The following is a 22,825-nucleotide window of genomic DNA, read 5'->3' on the forward strand; positions in this document are numbered from 1 at the left end:
CAGCACTAAACAATCTCGTGAAATAACAAAGCTCAGAAAATACAACAACGTGAATCGTGATGTTGAAAGAAGAGTTGAGTGAATCGTCTGCTTTTTTACCTCGATGCAGATTAGAGGAGAAAAAACTTTTTATCATGATGTCAATAATTTGGTATTTCTGTTATGACTCATTATTATTCGGTAATTTAATTATGACGTCATTATTCGGTAAGTATTTTTTCTTCGATATTTCGTACTCCATGTTGTGGTTTCCGGAAGCTATAAACTAAATGTTTATATTTTGAGAGGCAACGTGGATATTAGGAATCGGCGAATTTTCTGTATTTGACTGTACTTTTAAGTGACTGATGCCGGGAATAATAAAGATTAGAATTAGCTGAATAGTCATCTGATATTATGAAGTAGACATGCGTGAATAGGATATCCTGGATTAAGCTCATTGTTTCAACAGTTTTATCTCTTATCTATTTCCTTGAACTTTGTTATTGATTAGTATTACATTTGAAAATTTTAGTAATGTTTGATTATTTTTGGTTCAATTCTCAGTTGAAATTTAAAAAGCAATTTTTATGTTTCTTATTGCAATATAGACTTTGTTAGTTTCCAAATTCTGAAATTCATGTAACGGGATAAATATGCCTATTTAGTTTAGAATAGGAGGGGGGAGGAAAGGTTTGAGGTCAAACTTTTGAATACTTTAGAAACAACACGATTCTTCCATATCAAAACCGCATAATTTTGTTAATTTATTTAAATCCAAACTCTGTTAAAGTATTCAGGAGCTTTATTTATTTATTTGCTAATTTCTGTTCTCTTTTGCTTTATGGAATTTGCTACAATTGTTGTTTTTTGCACCTTCAAAGAGGTGTATTTTCCCCCTTTAACACAAGCTTTCCCACTAGATTGGTATTGACCCTCTGGATGTCGATGAAATTTTAAAGGGGTCAATAGAGGGTTGATGACTGATTACACACTGTTAATTGATTGGCATAATCAAAATCTCATTGATTACCAACAAAAAAAGTTAATATAATTGGCAGTTTATTATTTACTGGTATAAAGCAATATAATTGGCAGTTTATTATTTACTGGTATAAAGCTACATCCTGATTATCTTCAGTTTATATTCAAAAATTCACTATAATTTAACAAAATTATACCTTATTGAAAAAGGTTGTATTTTCTCAGAAGATATGTTTTTATATTCAAGCTACTTAAAAAATTCAAAAGATTTTAATGTTCACTTCCAAGACATTGAATATTTGAATGTGGCAACATGGCTGATAGAATTGCTGAACTGCAATACATCTGATCCTGATATTATGTTGCAAGATGAATTGATTGCACTGAAGTATGGTAAGTTGCAAGTCTACTTCAAAACACATAGATGCACAAAATTCTGAAGTATCTGAGAGAAATATCCCAATGAAAATGTTTTGCAAAACCAGCATTATTGACTTTTCCCTTCTTCTTATTCAGTACAAGCGGCTTTAGTCAAGTCAGTAATTTACTATGAAAAATAAGAAACAGGATTTTTTTTAATGTGGTGAATCAAAAACTAAATATGTTTATCCCAAATATTAAAAAAAATTGCATCAGTACATCAAGCATATCCCTATCATTAACACCAAACTTATCCACTCTTAGAATAGATTTTCTTTCTGAAAACTTCTTTATTATTAAATTTTATATTATATTTAAAATATATATTACATTTTTTATTTATTAAATTTATATTATATTTAAAATTAAAAGTAATATTTCTAAAATAATAAAACGTAAATCTATAAAACCATTTTTTCAAAACTTTTATTCATATTCTTACATAATTGTTATTTTTAATTTTATTTATATGCAGTTATTTGTAGTATGATTATGTTGTACTCTATTTGTTATAGAGAAGAATGTAAGAGTTCGATGGAGAAAATTATTCTTTTAAAAGTGATCAATGTAAAAAGAAAAGGTTGGAAATCTCTGCCTTAACATGTAAAATCCTTGCTGGGAAATCTGGTAGAGGAGAAAAAGAAAGAAACAAAATGCAACCCTGGGAAATGTTATTTCCGTGCTTTAATGTCTGCATAATGGGTTTTCAGAGTACAACCATTAGCAATTATAATATGTTTAATTTGTCTCAGAAGTTTAACAAATGTGTTACTGATCAACAAAGTGAGCAATTTAAATTAAACATGTTGCCACTGAATGGAATGAGAGCTAATCTATTATCTATGCTCAAACTTTCACATTTTCATGTAATTGGTTCTCATTGTACTGTCATTTGGCAAATGTAAGATCTTTATCTTTCAAATTCAATCAGTCTATTACTGACTAATAATGAGCAGTTTAAAAATAATAAATGCAATTTTTAATAATATAAATTTTTATTTTAATTTTTGAAATAATAATTCTAATTTAAACTAACATACATTTAATTTATAATCTATCCAATTGACCATTTTTATGAACAGCTTTAAGTAATAATAGACTTTTCTAACATGGTGTTTCATAATTGGAACAAAATGATTTTTTAATGAATTTTCCATCTTTGAAATTAAAAAAAAAAAAAAAAAATTAATGAACTTGATTTTGAGATGATAGACTGCAGTCTAAAATTTTCAGATTACAATTTTCTTTTTAATTACTTATTTTTATGTAGCCTATTTAAACAAGGAAATATTGGCCAGAATAACACAAAATAATTTTTTTGCCCTTGGAAATGATAGACTGGTATCACGCTCTTTTGAAATGTGTAGAGCTTTCTTTTAGAACATTACAAATGAGGTTAACGTTTCCGGAAGAAGAGGGGGAGAAAAGCTTCATGTTAAGGAATTTTGTTTTATTTAAAATTCTCAAATTAAAGGGCTTTTTCTCATTATAAATACAGGATTTTTTATATGTATGTGTTTCAAAATTATATTTTTTTTCTAGTAATTTTAAAATACGAACATTTTTATGTATCAATCATATCACAACTAAACCAGCTTTGAGTCCTTTAGTGATGCTTTATTTCAGTTTGTTGCAGAAAACTTATTTTAAACTATCTTAAATATTGGTTATATGTTTCATTTAGATGTTGCTGATACTTATATTAAGATATCATCATCTCTTGTTCAACTTGCGACTATAGATGGGTCAGAATTAGAAAAGTAAGTTTAAGTATATTTTTAACATACCATTACATTATATACTTATTTAATAATGCATAATTGTTTTTACTTTGGAAATACTTAAAAATTCAGTTGTGCTGTTTTAGTATGTAGCATTTTTTTTATATAAAAATGAATGGTGACTGGAGTGACTGGTGACTGAAGTGCCGATCGGCAGCTGGTCTCATTTCTTTATGGACAAACTCTGCATTCCTCTTACAAATAGAAGAAATGGAAGAAACAACATCAAGATTCAAGAACAAATATAGAAAAATTTTCAGATGCAGCTTAAAAGCTTTGAAACACTCATTTGAACTTGAAACCAATAGTTCAAAAGAAGGTACTTCACTAATTTTGAGTGGTGCTGAATGCATTCAGCATGAGCAAAAAAACTATCTAGTCTAATATGAGATCCTCACGGATTTGACATCTTGCAGCAAAATAAAAAATGTATTTCAAAGTGTATAAGAATGTCGACTGCATACAAGATGAACTCAAAATTTTGTCTGAGAAAGGAAAATTAGTGTTGCTTTCTCAGTTGCACATACATGTAAAACAGCATTCTTTACAAGTACCAAAGCAATATACATAGTCTGCATCAATGAAGAACAATGCATTCATTTGTAATTATTAACAGTTGAAACTATAATAATAAAACTATGCATAAAAATGATATCACAGGTGTCTCATTAAACCTTTTTATTTATTTATTTTTTCCACCTAAATGCGAGGCCTATAGTGCACTATAATTGCAAAATAGTAAAATTAAACTGTAATTGTCTGCTGTAATGCTCAGCAGAATTTCCAAGTAACAGTAATGAAGGAATATGTGTTTGAAAGTAAATGCATATAATGTTAATTTGTAGGAAACAAATTTAATATAATGATCTTAATGATGCTGTCAGCAGTAATGTAAAATATCTGTTGTAAGGCCAACTGGTTTTAATTTATTAAACTCTGGAAGAACCTTTATATATAGCTTACTTTTGGTAATGCCATATGGAGAATAAATTGATATATATGGTTAAAAAATATCATTTCATATACATTGCATAACTGTTTATATATCTCTTTGCTATCCATACAGTTTTTTCACCCCTGTAATACTATTCTTTAACATCAACTTGTTAGATATATGCTAAGACTAAAAAGGTTGCACTAAAGGAGTTTATTCTAAAATGTTTATGCAAGGTTGAAAAGTTTGGGAATCACTTCCCTAAGTGTTTATGCATAATTTACTGTTAATTGTTTGTTTATAAATTTAGAAAAAAAGTTATCTTGGAATTGAAGGGAAAAAAATAATAGGCTTATTAACATATGAGTGAAATGTGTTAGGAAGGGATGTAAATAAAATGATGAATGTATGTATTATGATGAATGCTATGTTAATTTCTAATGTAGGTCTAAACTTTAATAAATGTTCTAATGTAGTCCTGAGTAAATGTAACTTTCAAAAGAAACTGTAATTTTTTCTTATGAAAAATTATTTTAATAGTAAGTTTGAAATTTTTAAACATATTTTTTGTAGTTTTAATTTCTTTTTAAGGTTCTTCAGCAAAGTTTCAGACACATTTGAGAAAGCTAGGGTAAGTTAACTTATTTGTCACTATTTATTTATTCATAGATTTTCTATAATTGCTCCTGCTTTTAAGTCTATGCATTGTTTTCTAATCATATTATAAGCTGTGCTTTGTTTATAAAACTTTTCAAAGTAGTTTTTTCCCCCTCTGTCCTTTATATACTAGTTTCATTTACTGTACAGAAACAGTAATGAATGTGTAGTGATGAAAATAAAACATTTCTGAGAATATTTTTATAAGCCAAAATGGTTAAACAATTACCATTTATTTATGCAGCACACAATTTTCAGTATTCCAGGATTTTAAAAAGATCCTAATAACTTCAATGAACACTGAAGGAGTGGATTTTAAAAAGATCCTAATAACTTCAATGAACACTGAAGGAGTACATAATAATGTGTTTTTTTTTAGAGTCATACTTCTTTTTTCCTGTCATACAGTCTTCACAAACAATTAAAACATCTAACAAATTTCCTTTGAATTTATATGCCTTATCACATTTAAAGTCATACTTTTTTAAGTACAGCATAAAATATAATATTTATAAACTAAATAATATTTTTGCTTTTCACTTTTTTCATGAAGGCAGAAAATTACTTTTAGATTTTTTTCACAAACCAAAAAAGGCACTAAGAAGGACTTTTACAAAAGCAGACTTTAAGAAAAAGAATATCTGTAATTGGATGATTCATCTGAAAAATTAATTGACAAATATCTGTTTCATTGCACTCTTATTAAAGAAAATTCTAATAGATTGTAGAAGCATGAACATTTACAGTACTACTTGATTTTCCCAGATCTTGTGATAAACTGCCAAATTATGTAAAAAATGGTACTTTCGTGAATTTGACGAACTGCATGATATCGAAATAGTCTTTGTTAAAACTTAAACATTGTAAAAAGTGTTGCCAAATTATGTAAAAAAAGGTACCTTTGTTGTCACTTTAAAAAAATGTTAGCAATTAAAAAAATGTTAGCAACGAGTGAGCAAGATGCTGTATTATTTTTCCAGGAAAAAGCTACATTATCTGGTAATTGAATATGCATAAATGGTTGTGAAATGAAACTATATGTAAGCGAAAGTATATGGAGGTACATCATGAAAAGTTGTGAACAAAGAAGAGCATTCGATCTGACAATTGGTTTAGTAGTTTTAGAATATCATTCCTAACACCACTGTATTTCATCTACTATTCGGTAGAGGAACTAACATTGCTTTAAGTAGTGCAATAAAATGGATCAACATCTGTCAAAAACCATGATTGACTGGAACAATTTTATAAGCGAGATTTGTTTGCTAGATTTACTTCGACAACCTAAAGGACGAATAGATGGCCCTGGATTCAAGTAGTCAAAATTGATGAGAGTTTTTTTGTGGAGTTACAAAACAACACTGCAGTGTACTTCCAGATTAGTGGGTATTCTGTGGGTTTTGCCAAGAGGCACGTGCTTTCTTATTCTGTTTTCAAATTGCACACTGATAACAATGATTGTAGATCACGTAATGAAAGGATTGGAATTATATTGATATTGTTGGAAAGCCTATAAAAGAGACCAGCTTGATAAGGCTGGTTACAACCATTTAACTGTGCATTGCACACTTAATTTTGTTGATCCAACAACAGATGCACACCAGAATGTGGAAAGATAGTGGAGCTCTGTTAAATGGCAAAATAAAAGCCAAAGGGTTATGGATCAACATCATCTAAATTTGTATTCTTGCAAATTCATGTGGTGGAAGTCCTTTAGGAAAGATAAGGATGATGATGCCATGTTAATAGCAGTGTCGGAGATATGGCAGCCACAGACTGTATGCGAGTAGTTTAAACTTGGCGATAATCTTGGTGCCTTTTTGATAACGGGGGCCGAAAATCAAGTAGTACCACATTTAAATCTCACTGTCTTCCTTTTAAAAAAAGATTCTAGTGTTTTATTTTAGTATTTTGATTAAAATCTAATTGTCATTAGCTATCAGTTTTATTGCTGTTTTTAAATCATATGTGTGAATAAGAAGCGTGAAAGCATTTTTGAATATACGTTTATATCACCAGACATTTCATATTTCTGAAAACCATACAACTTGACAATCGTAAGAAACAAAGAAGCACTGAAATAAATTTAAAAAAATAAATAATAAATAATAATAATAAAGAAATACCAAATACAATATTATAAAGTTAATGTTAAATACACAAATATGATGATTCTTTCTTAAGCCAAAATGACGCTGGCAATATCCACCGTGCTGTGTTATTATTTTACGTCATCAGTAATCTCCTTAGGTTAATTTGCAGAATTCTGTGAATGAAAAATGAAATAAATTATTTTTAAATAAATTAAAAATAAAATTTAAATGATATTTAAAGTAGAATAAAGATTATAAATCAAAGCATTTATACATATGGGACCGTAAATTTAAGGTATGTTGAGTTTGAATTTAAGAGTACAAGATGAATACTAACTACCAAAAACATATTATGCCAGTAATGAAGTGTGGTGGAGTAACATGCTGTGTATGAAGAAAGAAATATTCTTCAGATAATGGACTTTGCATTCTCATTCCAGAAAATCTTAATTCTTTTTGCTCTTTTGATATAATGTTAACAATTTAGTGAACCTTTCATGATTAAAAATATCACCACCTGCAAACTAAGTCACTAGACCTATATTTTTAAATATAAGTCACTAGACCTATATTTAAAAAATAAGGCAGAAGTTTTAAACCTTATGAATGAGTTATATGCTGAAGTGACTTTTTGTAAAATATTATTAGGCTTGCTGCACACGTCTGCTAACAGTGTTTATGAGATAAGTTATCAAAGAAACAGTTAAAAATACTAAAACAAATTAATAGTATGTTTTATATTTTAAATACTGTAGTTGAAAAATTCTAAATAAATAATTACATTGCTATACAATACATACATACCTTGGATAGCCATTTGTGGGGTATATATGAATTTAGTGAGGATGAGGCTGTAGTTCTTTACTTGGGTGAGTCAGTGTCTGACTTGCCCTCTGAAGACTTGTCGACAATTAAATGGATCATTTTTGATGAGAAGGCTGTATAAGAGGTGAAGGGAATTGATATATTAGATGGGCCAACACCAGTTTCTAAAGTGTCTGAACATGTTTTGTTTTCCTTTCTTTAAAAATAAGATGATAGCATTGTATGGCATTGACAAAGTAGACTTTAATAAACCTTTCAGAATTTGAGACTTGGTTTTCTAAAAGAATGGGGCTTTCTTCAAATTTGGAAATGCTACTGCCCTTAACTTTATAACAAACTTTTTAATTAAGGATTTCCCCCCTTCCTCTCCTCTCTCCGTTGTCTGAGATAACATTGAATCTTCATTAGTCAGTTCTCCATATGAGCCTGTTTTTCAAAATTCTCCTCATGTTGATTGAAATCAAGTTATCGACTAATGTTGTTGACTCTCATCATGTTGATTGAAACCATGATAATCATGAACAAGATTTGGGCATATATTTTTTCAAACTCCATTACTGTTTTAATGTGTTGCATCTTCACATGCTCTACTAATGTTCTTCACACAATAATAAATATTGTGAATATTTATGCTGCCTTCATTTCTTGTGCAGTATCACGGTATATGCATCATGTAGCCTCGTTTGCTACCTTCCACTTTTTATTTTCTTTTTGACTCTGAACAAATTTCACTGAAGACAGATGTGTTGATGTCTATGAAAGTTTATAAACTGCCAGTTCATAAGGTGGAAAGTGTCTGTATTAAAAACCTGAATTAATTTGTATGGGACTTTGATTTGAATGATAAGTGCTGTGCTGGAAAAAAAATGAATTTTTCCCTGCAACATGATGATGTCTAGAAAAAATGCTTTCCAATAAAATGCTTATGGATAGTTATAAAAATTTGACTGATTAATTAATTCCCTGTTAGAAAAGCTTCATCTTAGAAAGTTTGCAGATATTTTTGATTAAATAATGTACTTATTTGAACAGTTTTAACAATATTAGTTTTTGTAGTAGTATTAGATTAAACTGATTATTAAATCTGCATTATTAATTTTTAAATGAAATTAATAAAAAATTTAAATATATTTTTTAATTTCTTCAAATCTGGCCTAATTGTATCCCTCTTCATATTGTACTGTATCAGTCATCTGTATTCTTTTGTTGTCGCTACTTTTTTAACACTTTCCAAATATCTGAGCAAAATGATAATTTATTTAAAATGATTTTTAGTATATTACTTTCTTGAATAAAATTTTGCAATTTGTATTACCATAATTCATGAAATCTAAAACGCATCTTTTTCAAAATTACTAATTATTCTGAAATAATAAATTTTTCCTGATTCGTAGTTTAATTGGGAATCGTACTGTTAATAAATCAAAGACGATTCAAAAAATATTTGTTAGATGTATTTTAGCATTTTATTTTGTCATTTTCTGTTTTGATGTTATTGAAATTAAAGGATACATTGTAGAATCAAAGAAATGTAATGTGTCCTAAAAATTAAATGAATAAAAATGCCTTCTTTTCTTCTTTATTTCAGTTTTTTGTCATGAAAAATACTAGACTTCTGTAATTCATTTCAAAATTTCATTCTTTTACCTTTGTGGAATTAACATGGAATTCTTTTTTAAAATTATAACATGAAACATATTCATATTGTACTGGATTGTTTTATTTAAATTAAAAAATAATTCTCTTTTTTCTTCTTTTTAATGGAAAGAAAGTGGAAGGAAGAGTGGCAACAGATGAGGATCTCAAACTTTCTGACACTTTGAGATACTACATGCGAGACACAGCTGCAGCTAAAGTAAGTTTATTGATGAGTAAAATGCAGCTATTATATTAATGTAATGATTAAATAGATGTAAATTAAATTTTGAAAAAAATTTAGTATAAATATTAATTTAAAAACAACATTATTTGAAAAATAGAGAAGGAAATTTCTTTTTTTCTGGACAGAACCTTTTGTATAGGAGATTAAGATGTTTGGCTAACTATGAAGCTGCAAATAGAAATTTAGAAAAAGCCAGAGCAAAAAATAAAGATGTTCATCTGGTGAGTATTTTTTCTTACCTCCATAACTACATATTTTATATACATTGCTTTTACATGTTTTCAACATATTAACTAGTGCAGAATTTCATGATTGATTATATTTTAGAGTTGTTTTTAAATATGCAGAAAATTAATTTTAAAAGCACTAAGTACATGCTGTAAAGGTGGGGAATGTGATTGGAGAAACTGATGAATCATGAGGAAAGTGGGGAGATAATAAGAAAAACATGACAACATTTGGAGAATTAATGACATAATTTATTTGAGTCAGAACCTTTACAGATTAATATAGTGTAGACCACTTCAGGTGTTGATGCATGTCGAAATGCAGTTTGGCATGGATGCAAGTCTAATGGCTTTCTGTAGGCCAGTTCACAGGGTTGCCACGCTACCTGGAAAACCAGGAGAACCGGAAAAAGTCAGGGAATTCGAAAATTGACCAAAAAATTTAGGGAAAAGTCAGGGAATTTAAGTATTTTTGTCAAAATCTGGAAAAGTCAGGGAATTTCATACAACAATCCCGCCAAAAAAAGCGGTTTTTGTGCGGATGTTGGAAGAGAGAACTTTTTTGGCGAATTGTGTATCACGTGAGTGTCATTCGGGCAGCTGACATAGAGCCAATTTTCGCAGCTCCAATTTGATTGTCTTTTAGAAAGGCAAAGCAAGTTTCCCGCAACTTTTGGTTTCCAGTATTCTCGAGAATCGCATGTGCAGTGCATGAACTAAAGAAAGTACCTGTTCTCGTATAAAACAAAATAGGTTTAATCCTAGTATACGGTATCATGGTGGTTAGAATCAAAGAATATGTATTGTAAAGAAGGAAAACCTCTCTGCAACAGACGTGGCTCCGTTCCGTGTGGATTGCTTCTGCCGTATGGTGGAAAATGTAGCTGTTGATGTAATTGCAGTGTGCATGATAGCTGAGCTTGTGCTTTGAGAAGTTGTTCTTCGAGACCTGATACTGCCCATTTCCAACCAGTGGATGGTGAAACCACTGCTGACAGCTTTATCTTGTTAATTGTTGTATTATTTCATTGCTGTGACCATCGTACTTGATGATTTGACCGTATAACAATCCTACTTCCTAAAAAGCAGTAATGCATCATCTTTGGAGCTTGCTGAGTTACATGGAATCTTGCTGTGTAGGTCTCTGGAGCATTCTCTTTGGCTATGGCCAGCAGCATTATCCTGGAAATTGTTCTGAATTTACAAGACAGGTGAGTGCTGTGTCTTATATGTATATTTGCTGGCTTGTTCATTCCGATATGCAGGACATGTACTCTGTGTATTCAGTTGGTGTGCGTGTTCAATGACATGCTTTACTGGGTTTGGGATATTTGTATGTCAAGTGTCATTGTGTTCCATTATGTTTTTGCAGGGCATGGACTTTTGGGGGGTTTTGTTTCAAGTATATTTGTGATACATTATTTGCCTTAAACATATATTGCAAATGATATTCCTCTAATCCAGTGCATTTGTCTACATATTTCACTATGTTTCTAACAATCTTCACGAGGCTCATGTTCTTAGCACTTCCTTAGTTTAATGTGTTCCTAACATTCTTTCCAACTTTATATGTACTGTGGATGACAGCAGCATTTTTTTAAACTTTTACAGGATATAGTTTAAGTATCTGCACAAAAAGAGCTACAAATTTTAGTTGCCATAGGTTTAGATATTAGTATGTTATTTAAATATTCCTGTAGTGTCTTCATCTTGGAATCTCCTGCAAGGCATTTCATACTGTATTACTATATCTAATAGTGATGTACATTCTCTTGCAGTAAGTCTCTTGCAGTGTGTCTTGAGTGGCTAGATCATTTGCATCTTGATTGGCCTCAGTGTCCATGGCTGTTTTAGTGAACATGTCAAATAATTATATCAGACAACTATTTAAAAAAAATGCAGTGGAAATATATTAATTGATATAGATTTTTAGAGTTCCTGGCTTGGTAAATTTAACCTTGTATGTGTTCTTTTTGATGAAATCATATTTTATCTGTGAAAAAAATCTGATATAAAATGGAAATGCCGCTGTGTTTAACACTTATTTCACATAAAAGATTTATCAGACTCCCTTTTATTTTCAAAGAATGTGTATTGCATTTTCATCAGACTAATTTATCAATTTGTCTATTTCATATAAAGGAGCAATATAAAAATTGAAGAATCAATGCAAACAAAAAATGTATTCAAAATTTCATACCCTTAACTATGTGGTCTTTTTCAGACTGAATACTCTGCATATTCTGTAATTAACAAAGTGATTTGGTTTGGCATTGAACAAAAAATAATTTTTTTAAGGGATTGAATTTAGTAAAAAAAAAAAGGCGGGTTCTTTTTTTTTTCAACATTTTCTGCAACTGTATCAATAGCAATGTTAGAATTTGTAAGATATGTTTTCCTAAGTTTGTAAGCAATAATAAAGTTACTTGAAATGAAGTTATGAAGTGTTAAATTAAATGTGTGAGAAATGAAGGAAGAAGACTACCCATGTTACTCCCCTATGCAATTTTTTCTCCCTATGAAATAAAGAAAACTTTTGCATTTGCAATACATTTAGTTAAGTAGGTTAAAATCCATCTTTTGAAAAGCAGATGCATTTTTGGTCCTTTCTGCTCAGCATTGTAACATAGACAAAGAAAATAAAATAGTTTATTTTTTACCTCTAATTTGTACAAGGCCAATCTCCAAAAAAGGGTCTCCTATATTTTTAGATATACAAAGAACCGTTTATTTTCTATAATTGCTACATCACTTTAAAGATTGAAGAATGCTGTATTTTTCAACATAATCGCCATTTCGGTCGATGCATTTTTGTAGGCGCTGTGACAGTTTTACAATGCCCATGTCATACCAGCTTGCCGCCATGCCCTTCAGGAAGCGACGGGAGGACGGGCGTTGTTGTGGAGAATGCTTACAACCTTGCCCAACATCCCTCTTCTCCGATTCTGAACTGCCCTTCTGAGTTTATTCAGTGTTTCACAGTACCTGTCGGCGTTGACTGTTGTCCCAGCAGGCAGAAAGTCGACCAACGGTACCCCCTTCCTGTCCCAAAACACAGTTGCCATGACTTTACCGGCATGGTGCTTCTGGAAACCTCAGGAACCAAAATCAAGAGAGCATCCAGAGTGATCCTCCGATCTTTACACACGAGTTATTCAAATTTCGCGATTGTCTCGTTGGCAATTGACGGCCTCCCGTCCCTTTCTTCATCATGAATTTCAGTACGACCGGCTGTAAACTCTCTACACCACTTGCGAACGTTTTTGACATCCATGCATGACTGTCCATACACTTCCGTCAATAGGCGGTGAATTTCAACCGGTTTAACGCCTTTTTCGTTCAAAAATCGAATAACTGCGTGCACTTCGCACTTGGCGGTAACATTTATCGGGAGCTCCATTTCGAATGGCTGCCAAGCCAAGACTGAGCGAAGTGCCTGCGTGCTTATGTGTTAGCGAAGAAGGCACCACTCACAACAGTGTTGCCAACAACCGCATTAAAATTTTCTCTACGTCCCCAAAAAATAGGAGACCTTTTTTTTTTTTCGGGATTGCCCTCGTAAAAAGCTGTATTCTATAAAGAAAGGAAAGATATTCAATCTTAAATAACTTCTTTTTTCTTTCAGAATTACTATCTCATTAGCACTTAAGGAACCAACAAAAACTGTACCTAACTGTCTGTAATATATGTTTTTTATTAAATAAATTTAAAAAAAAAACTGAATATATGGTTGATGTTAAATTTGAAATTGGATTTAGCTGATTCACGACTAGTGATTTATAATTCCCTCTGGGTTTCTAAAAATCTATGCTGTAATAATTGTAACAGGTACTGCACAAAGGTGCATCATTCTCAGCTGATGATCTGAGCTGGCTGTTAATTTTGCATTGCACAGGCAGGCGATCTCCTTAAATTCATTATACTATGCATGAATTGTCGTTCTTTAGATACTTCTCAATATTTTTTTTTTTTTCCCAACTCCAATGCATTATCACAATCATTTTACATTTAGCAGATTCTTAGATGCCATAAGCTTTCTATTCATATATGAACTCCATGCATGCATTACATTTCCATTTTACATTTTGATAGCCTTTTAACAGCTATATCTTAGATGATGGGACCTATTGCAGGTGATTCTCTGTTTAATCTTTGTCTGACTCTCTCTTTTTTAAAAAATATATATATAGTTCAGTTTTCTAGTTTAAACTTTTAAAACCTAGAGATTATGCTTAATCCTATATAAGAAAGTGAAGAAAAATTAAAATTGTTCCTTAGAGTCAAAATTAGTTCAAAATTTATAAAATTTTGGGTATGTTTTAGGAAATGCGTTATAGCGAAATGCCATTACCAGCCATTTTAGTGAGTTTTATTTTTTACTCAATTATCAAGTTTTATGCTCTGCTCGTGTATTCTATGCACATAAAGCACGAAATCATAAAATTCTTGCCTCAAATCAGAAAACAAAATGACAGTGCATAAAAGAAATCTAATGAAATGATTATTTGTTATCATATAGATTGTTAAAGAATATACAGCAAAATTCTGATAACATGTACATCTCAGAAAAAAGGGTTATGTAGATTAATGAATTCTGCAGATTGTAAATCAAGTGTTTCTGAGTTCTACTTGGTTTTCCTTTTCTAATTTTTGCATTAAATCTGAATTGTTTCTGGACATAAATAACTCACACACACTAATACCTTAAAAAGTTTATTTAATACAAAAGCTATTAAGTGTAACTGCATACAAAGAATATGATGCAAGTGCAAGAGAGAAATATTATATCAGATCTAAAGGAAATGAAGGACTTTCTGTTAAAATACATTCAAGAATTTTGTGTAAAACAATTGTATATCTACTAATGAGATTACTTTAAAAATAATTTTTATACTCTTAGACAAAAAAATAATAAATCAATAAAAAATGGAAAATCTGAAAGCTTTCAAATTTTACATTACACCCAAAAGGATGCAATGTTACCTTGTATGTTACCTTTATTTATTAAATATAATGTTCTTCACACTTAAACGTAAAATTCAAACTAACAGCAGTATCGCAAAATAATTTTAAAAGGAGCCTATCTTTAGAATTTCTGATACAGTCTCTCGTGCTGAAGATAATTTTTTATCTTTTCCACCCCCATACAGTGTTGCCATTGCTCACTTTGAAATCATTGAGTTTGTTAATCATTAAAGTGTTACAATTCACTAAAGTGTTACAAAATATGAAATTGATAATAAAACAAATTCCATATTAAGGCCCATATTCGGTTGGCTTAGTATTAAGGTCCATATTCGGTGGAGGATTATGTTATTCAAAATTTGATGGCTCTAGGTACAGTTGTTTTGTCACAATGCGAAAATGTGATCCCAGAAGGAATGAATAATAAAGTAAGTATGAACCCTGAACCCATGAAGGGTTCCTACAGTCCTTAAGTTTTTTGGAATCTATTTTTGGTCTTTAAAAGTCTGTAATTTCGGCCAAAATCGGTGGAAGGTTCTTAATTTTAGTAATATGAAATTTTTGTCTGTTTTTACGACTGCCATTTTTAGTATGAACTATTTAAGTGACTAACTTTTACCAGATCAAGTAAACCCTCATAGGTAGTACATTATGGAGAGGTTGACAGTTAGGAAATAAAACAGGCAGAAACTAATGAGAACATTGTTTTGCGTATTGAGGCAAATTTCTAATTGTTAGAAAAGATGCTTAAGGCGAAGGAAATTGATATAAATTAACACGTTGAATGCGGCGCCAAATTTGCTGTCCTTTCCATTCAGCCAAAGCAAGCTAAGTCGTAGTTTTGTTTAGAATGTTTCAGTATATTTCATTAAAACTAAACTTGATCACATTTCATTGAGACTATTTATTTTTTAACTATTTACTGAGACTATTTATGTTTTAATTTTAATACTGTCGGTCGTCAGGACCGACGGCAGCCAAACGAAAATTCCAGTGCTGGTCCCCAGGGACCGATGCTGGCAACACAGAAAGTTCACAATTGCAATTGTGTCTTGCAATTTCAGCATAGGAAAGACCACTTTCTCGTAACACAATAATATTACATCTCTTTCTAGGTGTCCAATCTACTCTTTTATTTGATGTCATTGCTTCTTGACTAAATATTAAAAATTTTTATAAAAATTCCTACTTGTAATTGCAGTGTATAAGAAACAGGTCCTCCTTCTACAGAATAAAGCAACATAATGAATTGTTTCAAGTGTAAACATGATGTCAGCTTCTACTTGCAGTTACTAACATTTGATTGGTTCTCAGAACAAGAACAGTGATTGGCCAGGAAAGCTAGACATTACAAACCACTTCATAACTGTGTTTTTTATTTATATTAAAGTACATATAACTTTTTTTGTATTGCAAATAATTGAATTTTGTGTTTTGTATTGAATTCAATAATAAATTCTCTTTAAAATGATATATACGAGTTTGCATTTTACGAAACGTAACATTTTCTATAAGCATACAAAGTTCAAAAACATAAAAATTTCCAAAAGTGTCCACAATTTTAGCCACTACTGTATGTAGTGTTTTACCTGAGAATTGCTATTAAGAACTATATCTCTGAATCTATTAAAGAATCGCCAAAGAATTTCCACCAGATTTACAATAATAATAAAAAAAAGGTAAGTAAGTGTATTCACTAATTTTCAGAATAAATAATAGTTTGTGCAATATGTATGCATGCAATTAAATAAATTTGACAATCGTAAGTCATCAGATTCTTCTGTTGAAAAAAAGCCAAGGTGGTTGCACTAATATTACAAGTATCCATATTTCATAACAAGCACCATAAATACTTAATCTTGCTGTAAGGAAATCTTGTTAGATATCACCAAGGAAACCAATCTAACAAAGAGAAGCCAGTAAATATTTTGTAAAATGCCTACTAAAATCCATGCAGATCGAACCAACAGATTAGTTTTTCAGGGAATATCCAGCATAATCTGAGGAATCATGCAACCATAGTTTATTTTATTTTTATTTATTTTTCCTTTAAGATTTTGTAAATATTTAATATTTAGGATTACTATTATGTGTTTTTTTTTTTCCTTTGATAGCCTTTTGCAAATAAAAAAACATTAAAACCAAAAAACATTAAAACGCTTTCTTATTCTTATTATAAACCCTGAATTTGTTCCATTTTGATCTTTGATATTAATATTCATGTAATGTCCACCTAAACTCTTTATAATGATAAAATTAAATTTTTATTAATTTGACATTCTTTATTTTTCTTCAGGCTGAAACAGCTCAACAAGAAGCTTGTGATCGTTTTGAAGCAATTTCCAAACAGGCAAAACAAGGTAAGTACTTCAGAAAGAGGCATTCTTAGTAAAGTAGATTATTGTGATCGTGGTTATTCCTATTAAATTGCCAGTGTCTGCCCATTTGTATACGAAGACATGTAAAATACATTGCTTATCATGATTCAGAAGTTCAATTAATATGATGAAAATATTATAAAATAAGTTTGTTAAGGCATTCTTAGTAAAGTAGATTATTGTGATCGTGGTTATTCCTATTAAATTGCCAGTGTCTGCCCATTTGTATACGAAGACATGTAAAATACATTGCTTATCATGATTCAGAAGTTCAATTAATATGATGAAAATATTATAAAATAAGTTTGTTAAACTGAAGTCAACAAAAAGTGTCAAAATATCAAATTTTAAAAGGTGCTAAATGACATGAAGTATAAGGGAGTAAGTCAAAGAGCTTGGTTTATGTAGTGTGCAGCAGGCAAACTATCGTATCTTAGAAATGAATAACACAAATAGTATAAGCGATATCAGTTTAATTTTTTTTCCAAGTTATAGAGAGACGCTTAAAGTTTTTTTTATTACGGTTTAAAAATAATATGATTAAAGTGGCCTTCGTTCTGGTCAATGCATTGAGGTAGTCGAGTTTTGAAGTTTCTTTCCACTTTTACCAGCATATCAATAGGTATGTTGTCGATAGCAGCATGAATATTGTTCTTCAGTTGAGCCAGGATCTTTGGACGTTAGAGATTTCAGGTAGCCCCGCAAAAAGAAATCGCATGGGGCTAAATTAGGCGAGCGTGCTGGCCACTGACGATTGCCTCATAAGGAGATAAGGCGTCCAGGGAAATGTTCTCAAAAAAACATGGTCCAATGATGCCTATTCTGGACAATGCACACCAAACAGTCACACAGTATGGAGGGGTTGTCATGAAATTCTCGGGGATTCGTGCCACTCCATTATTGCATGTTTTGCTTAATGCATGCTGCAACCGGAAAGACGAAAATTAGCCTCATCGCTAAAGAACACACGAAACTGTCAGGAAATTCAATATCTCAATAGCTACTATGTGTCCTCTCCTCGGCAGACATGGCAATCTGACTATCAACAATAAACTTATTTTATACAAGTCCATCTCTAGACCTACTTTACTTCGCCAGTCTGGTATGGGGACACGCCGCTAAAACCGACATAAAAAAGATTCATGTTATTCAAAATGAAACCCTTCGTGAAATTATTAATGCATCCCTGGTTCATCCCAAATTCGTATATTCATAGAAATCTTCAAATTGATACTGTACAAAATTATATAAAAAAACTTGTAACAAATTTTTTCCTTTCTGTGCTATTACATCCAAACAGCTCTATCACTTCTTTGCGATGCTCACCTTTTCCTAGAGAAAAACACAAATATCCTTCGGATATTCTTACCTAACATTTTGTTAATTATTTGAAGTACTTACTACCTTACTGATCCAACTTTTTTTCACATTGCTTGTCTTTTTTCATTCATTATATCTTTCTTCGCCAACTGATGGCGTCTAAGTGAAATATCCCATTCTACCATCTCGATTCTTTTTATCATCCTTTTGTTGTTCCAGACATTCTTTTATCTGATGCAGAGTAAAAGCGCGCTGTCACTCTCTTTCCATTCGACAAACATAGAACACAAGGGTATCATTGGACAAATAAAGAACACAAGGGCATCATGAGGCATATTGTCAAGAGTGGCTTTGCATGCATTTTTTTGTAAAAGAAAATCACGTGGATTAAGTTTTTGCACCACTGCCAATTTATATGGATGAAAATGCAGTACGTTGAAAATTACGACTCCATGGCGAACGAGCGTTCCTTTCTCATCCACTGCATCATCGGTACTAAACCTACATGATATAAAACATTAGTTACCACTCTTTTCAATTAGCACCACCCCACCCTTCTCAGAATAAATTTTGCTAGATGGTGTGTGTTTCAAATAAGGAAGTTCCCCTGCCACACCCTGTATTTCAGTCAACCATTTAAAATTAGACAAAAAAGTAGCTTTTATTTGATATAGATTTTTAATAATTCTGTCAATTATAAGAATTCCTGACTTTTTTTTTTTTTTTTTTTTTTTTTTTTTTTTTTTTTTTTACATCTGTGCCAAACTAAGACTAAGATTGTTTTTCTGCTCAAGTTTAAATTTTACATTGGCATGTTCTCTTACAATGAGAGATGCTTTCTGAGTTTTAGAATTAGGGGTACAGCAATGTTAAAATAATTTTGAGAAACATTATGAACAGTACGCTTAGTGTTCATTTGCATTAATGATATTATGAAAGTGCATAAACAGACTTTTGTATTTGTCTAATTAAAATGCTGAGTAAGTACATATTTATATGCTTCTTGTTATATTAATGTCAAATTAAGTAAATTACATTACTTCTTTAAAGGATATTTTTTCTCATCATTTAATGCTATCTAAATAGCCACATATAAAAATAAATGTATAACATTAAATGACAGCTACTTTAGTTGATTTCTGTTTTCCAAGGTCTTAAAAGATTTCTTACTTTCTTAAAAAAATTGCTTCTAAAAGCTTTGAAATTTTAAAAAATTGTAAATATATTTGTAAAAAAAAAGTTAGCAGGGAAATATTAATAAATTATTCATGTATGAAATTGTTCATTCTATACATGCCTGTTTTATGTAAAACTATTTCTACAAATATTTAACACGAGGAAAAATGTCTAGTATCTTAAGTGTTTATAATACATTTTGCATATTATTGAAACCTGTAAATTATCACACAGTATTGTTTAAATGAAGTTTTCCCTGCTTGAAAAATTTACATATGTCGAGCACTTTTACGTGCTTATCAAGAAGAAATTTTTTAAAAAGTGAATGAAAGTATAATGTCTTTTTAAAATTAGAAATACTAATTTTTGCATATGTAATAAATGAAATCTCAAAATTAGTGAAATAATTTTAAGAATTTGTTTTGGAAACATTCCATTGTTTGAAATATTAAATTATCCAAAAAGCTCTGCAGTTTTCTTATGATAATTACTATTTGCATACAGAAACATGAGAAAATTTCATTGCATCGCATGAGTTTTAGTTTATTATATGATTTTTTGGCCTTCCCTCTGGCAGTTGGAAAATTCCTGTAATTAAAAATATGATTAGTTTATCGAGATGCTATTCGATGGTCTCCAAAGAAATTAGCATGTTTGTTAGGAATATTTACCTGAAAGTATGAAATCTGTGTGGGCAAGGTCTGATAAATATGGGGGGGGGGTAATAAAAACATCTCAACCATATTCAACAAGTCTTTTCTGACATCAAAATGTAGTGCTGAACATTGTAATGATGGAAAGCAATACTTCAATTGTCGATGAATTGAGTGCTTTGCTTCAATTTCTGCTTTAGAAACTGTCATTTGAGAATGTTATTTTTCTGAATATATTGTTGCAGTAGCTCATAATATACACTTCCTTTGTGGTCTTACCATACACAAAGTGTTAGTTTTTTGGGATGCCGCTCCCGTCTATGTGACTAAAGGAGGTTCATGTAGCTTTCCCCATAATCTTTTGCTGATAATGTTATTGTATAGCATCAATCTATCATCTCCAGTAATGAGCCATTTTAAAAAAAGTTTTTTTATTTCTGTTTGGAAAAGAATTTTATGTCAAAACTCAAGCAAGCATTTTTTGCTCTGTTAGAATACAGAATACCCGTACATTGTATTGGATTACGTACCGTCTTCTTCTATTTACTGTACTGTTTAAAATATTTAGTATGTTTGATAATTCCCAAACTGTGTAACATGGATTTTCAGAAACAGTTTTTTTTTTTTTTCTTTTAACAAGTCTTTATTTATAAAGAATGCTTGTCCAGAGTAGGTTCATCCTTGAGGTTGAAATTTCCACAATTAAACTTTCTAAAACATGAATCAGAAATAGCACTTTTCCATACACCACATAAATTTTAAAAGTAGTCAGACTAGCATTTTCTCCTATTTTAAAATAAAATATCATAATATGGCAAAAATGAGATTTTTGGTTCTCCAATCTTAGTAGTGCCTTGGAAAAGCAGTTATGCCAATAGAAAAGACTGTACGTATGCATTTTCTTTGATGTCCTTATCAGCAGCAACAAAATAAATAGAAAACATGCTTTCATTTGAAAAATTGCAGAACTTTTCAGATGATCCAGTATTTACATGTCAAAACATTAAATACAAACAAGAAATTGTATGAAAAATTAATGAAAGTTTAAGAAATTTCAGTTTTTTTAAAATTAGAAATAGTAATTTTTGCATATATAATATTTGAAAATTGGTGAAATAATTTTAAGAATTTTATGTTGGAAGTATTCCACTGACAGGTAAATGTCAAGTTATGATTTGAAAACATTTGAGAGAAAATAAGTAATTAAATTCAACAATATTATGAGATCAACAGAACCCCCAAATTTTACTCTGCTTTCTGTTTTCTTACTTCAGATTTTGTACAAAAGTTTTGATGTGAATAATAAGAACTGAATATATTTTCATACTACATTCTGTGAAACTTTTAATTTTCCACGACTCTTTTCACTTTTAGCTTAAAGTTGCTTTTAAAATCTTTTAAAAGGACTTGTGAAATGGTGACAATTTGAAATATGTAATGAAACTTCTACTTTCAAATTAATTTTCTTTCTAAGAAAGTGTGAATAATGTATAATAAATTTAAGCAGTTTAATTTTCAATATGAGCATATTGGACATTATAGAATGACATAAATTAGATTTTGTTTATGATTAATACGATCTAAAAATCTTCCAGTCTGTTAATAGAAAAGAATTGAAGTACTTATTTATAACTTTTTTAAATATCCGAAGTTTAACTTGCATTTGATTTTGATAGAACTTCAAGATTTCAAAGTGCGTCGTGTGGCTGCCTTTAAAAAGAATCTTGTTGAACTTGCAGAGTTGGAAATTAAGCATGCAAAGGTAAATATTTCATAGTTACTGTTACTCTTGAAACTGAATAATATAATTCCAGAGAAACTGCAGTCAAGATACAGCATAGATCTATTTTTCATTCTAAGTCATTAATACTTTTATAAATGTTACATGAATGAGTAAATTATGTTTTGGAAATGCCAACAGCATGAAACAGTGAAAATAAATAAATTTATTTTTTCATAGTCTAGCAAAAATTTATTTCGCTTTTAAGTCTGCATATTCTCATCAGGTCTAACATTAAGCTTCTTGAGTGCAGCCTGTAATTCTGGAAAATAACTTGTTTTTTCTTTCTTTTCTCGTCTTTTGTCAGTGTCACATGTAGTGTATTGGCCAGAATACAATTTATTTTCTTTTTAAAAGCTTTGTTATGTAATATGCATGGCATAAGCATTTAAAAAATTCATTGTAGAATTGAAACTTTCAAGTGATAGATCCAAAAGTTGAGGATTCTTATAGTTATAGCGGTGAAAAACATTTATATTCATAATAAGATACTTCTTCACAGTAAATTTCTGTCTGTGCTTGTAGAGAACTTCAAAACATTTATGGAACCTGTTTAAGATAATCTATTTAGCAAGCTAATTTTTTAACCTTTCTAAACTGGAAAACTGTTGGAAAGATGATTGTTGTGTGAGCTTGAAGTGATGGATAAAGGATACGTTCCAGAATATTGACATATAACAACATTCAAGATTCATTAATCCAGAGCTGACATTCAGGAGGAATTGCATCCCTGAAAAAAAAAAAAAAAAAAAAAAAAAAATGTATATAATG

At 30.4% G+C, this 22,825-nt stretch overlaps 1 protein-coding gene across 2 annotated transcripts in view; it reads left to right on the plus strand.

Moving 5' to 3' along the window:
* Positions 1-22,825, plus strand: part of Snx6 (sorting nexin 6) — a 68,353-nt gene that overhangs the window by 29,417 nt on the left and 16,111 nt on the right. Inside the window, exons 8-13 of one of the 2 annotated variants that reach the window (XM_035364162.2) lie at positions 3,068-3,143; positions 4,672-4,729; positions 9,442-9,528; positions 9,681-9,776; positions 17,044-17,107; positions 21,951-22,036. In XM_035364162.2, coding sequence (XP_035220053.1) covers positions 3,068-3,143; positions 4,672-4,729; positions 9,442-9,528; positions 9,681-9,776; positions 17,044-17,107; positions 21,951-22,036 — 467 coding nt within the window. The remainder of the gene's footprint in view (positions 1-3,067; positions 3,144-4,671; positions 4,730-9,441; positions 9,529-9,680; positions 9,777-17,043; positions 17,108-21,950; positions 22,037-22,825) is intronic. The other variant, XM_035364163.2, reaches the window with a different exon arrangement.

The sequence above is a fragment of the Stegodyphus dumicola genome, chromosome 11 (assembly GCF_044657685.1).
Source record: "Stegodyphus dumicola isolate Sdum_Otavi_A_Nest chromosome 11, ASM4465768v1".
In the NCBI taxonomy this organism is placed as follows: Eukaryota; Metazoa; Arthropoda; class Arachnida; order Araneae; family Eresidae; genus Stegodyphus; species Stegodyphus dumicola.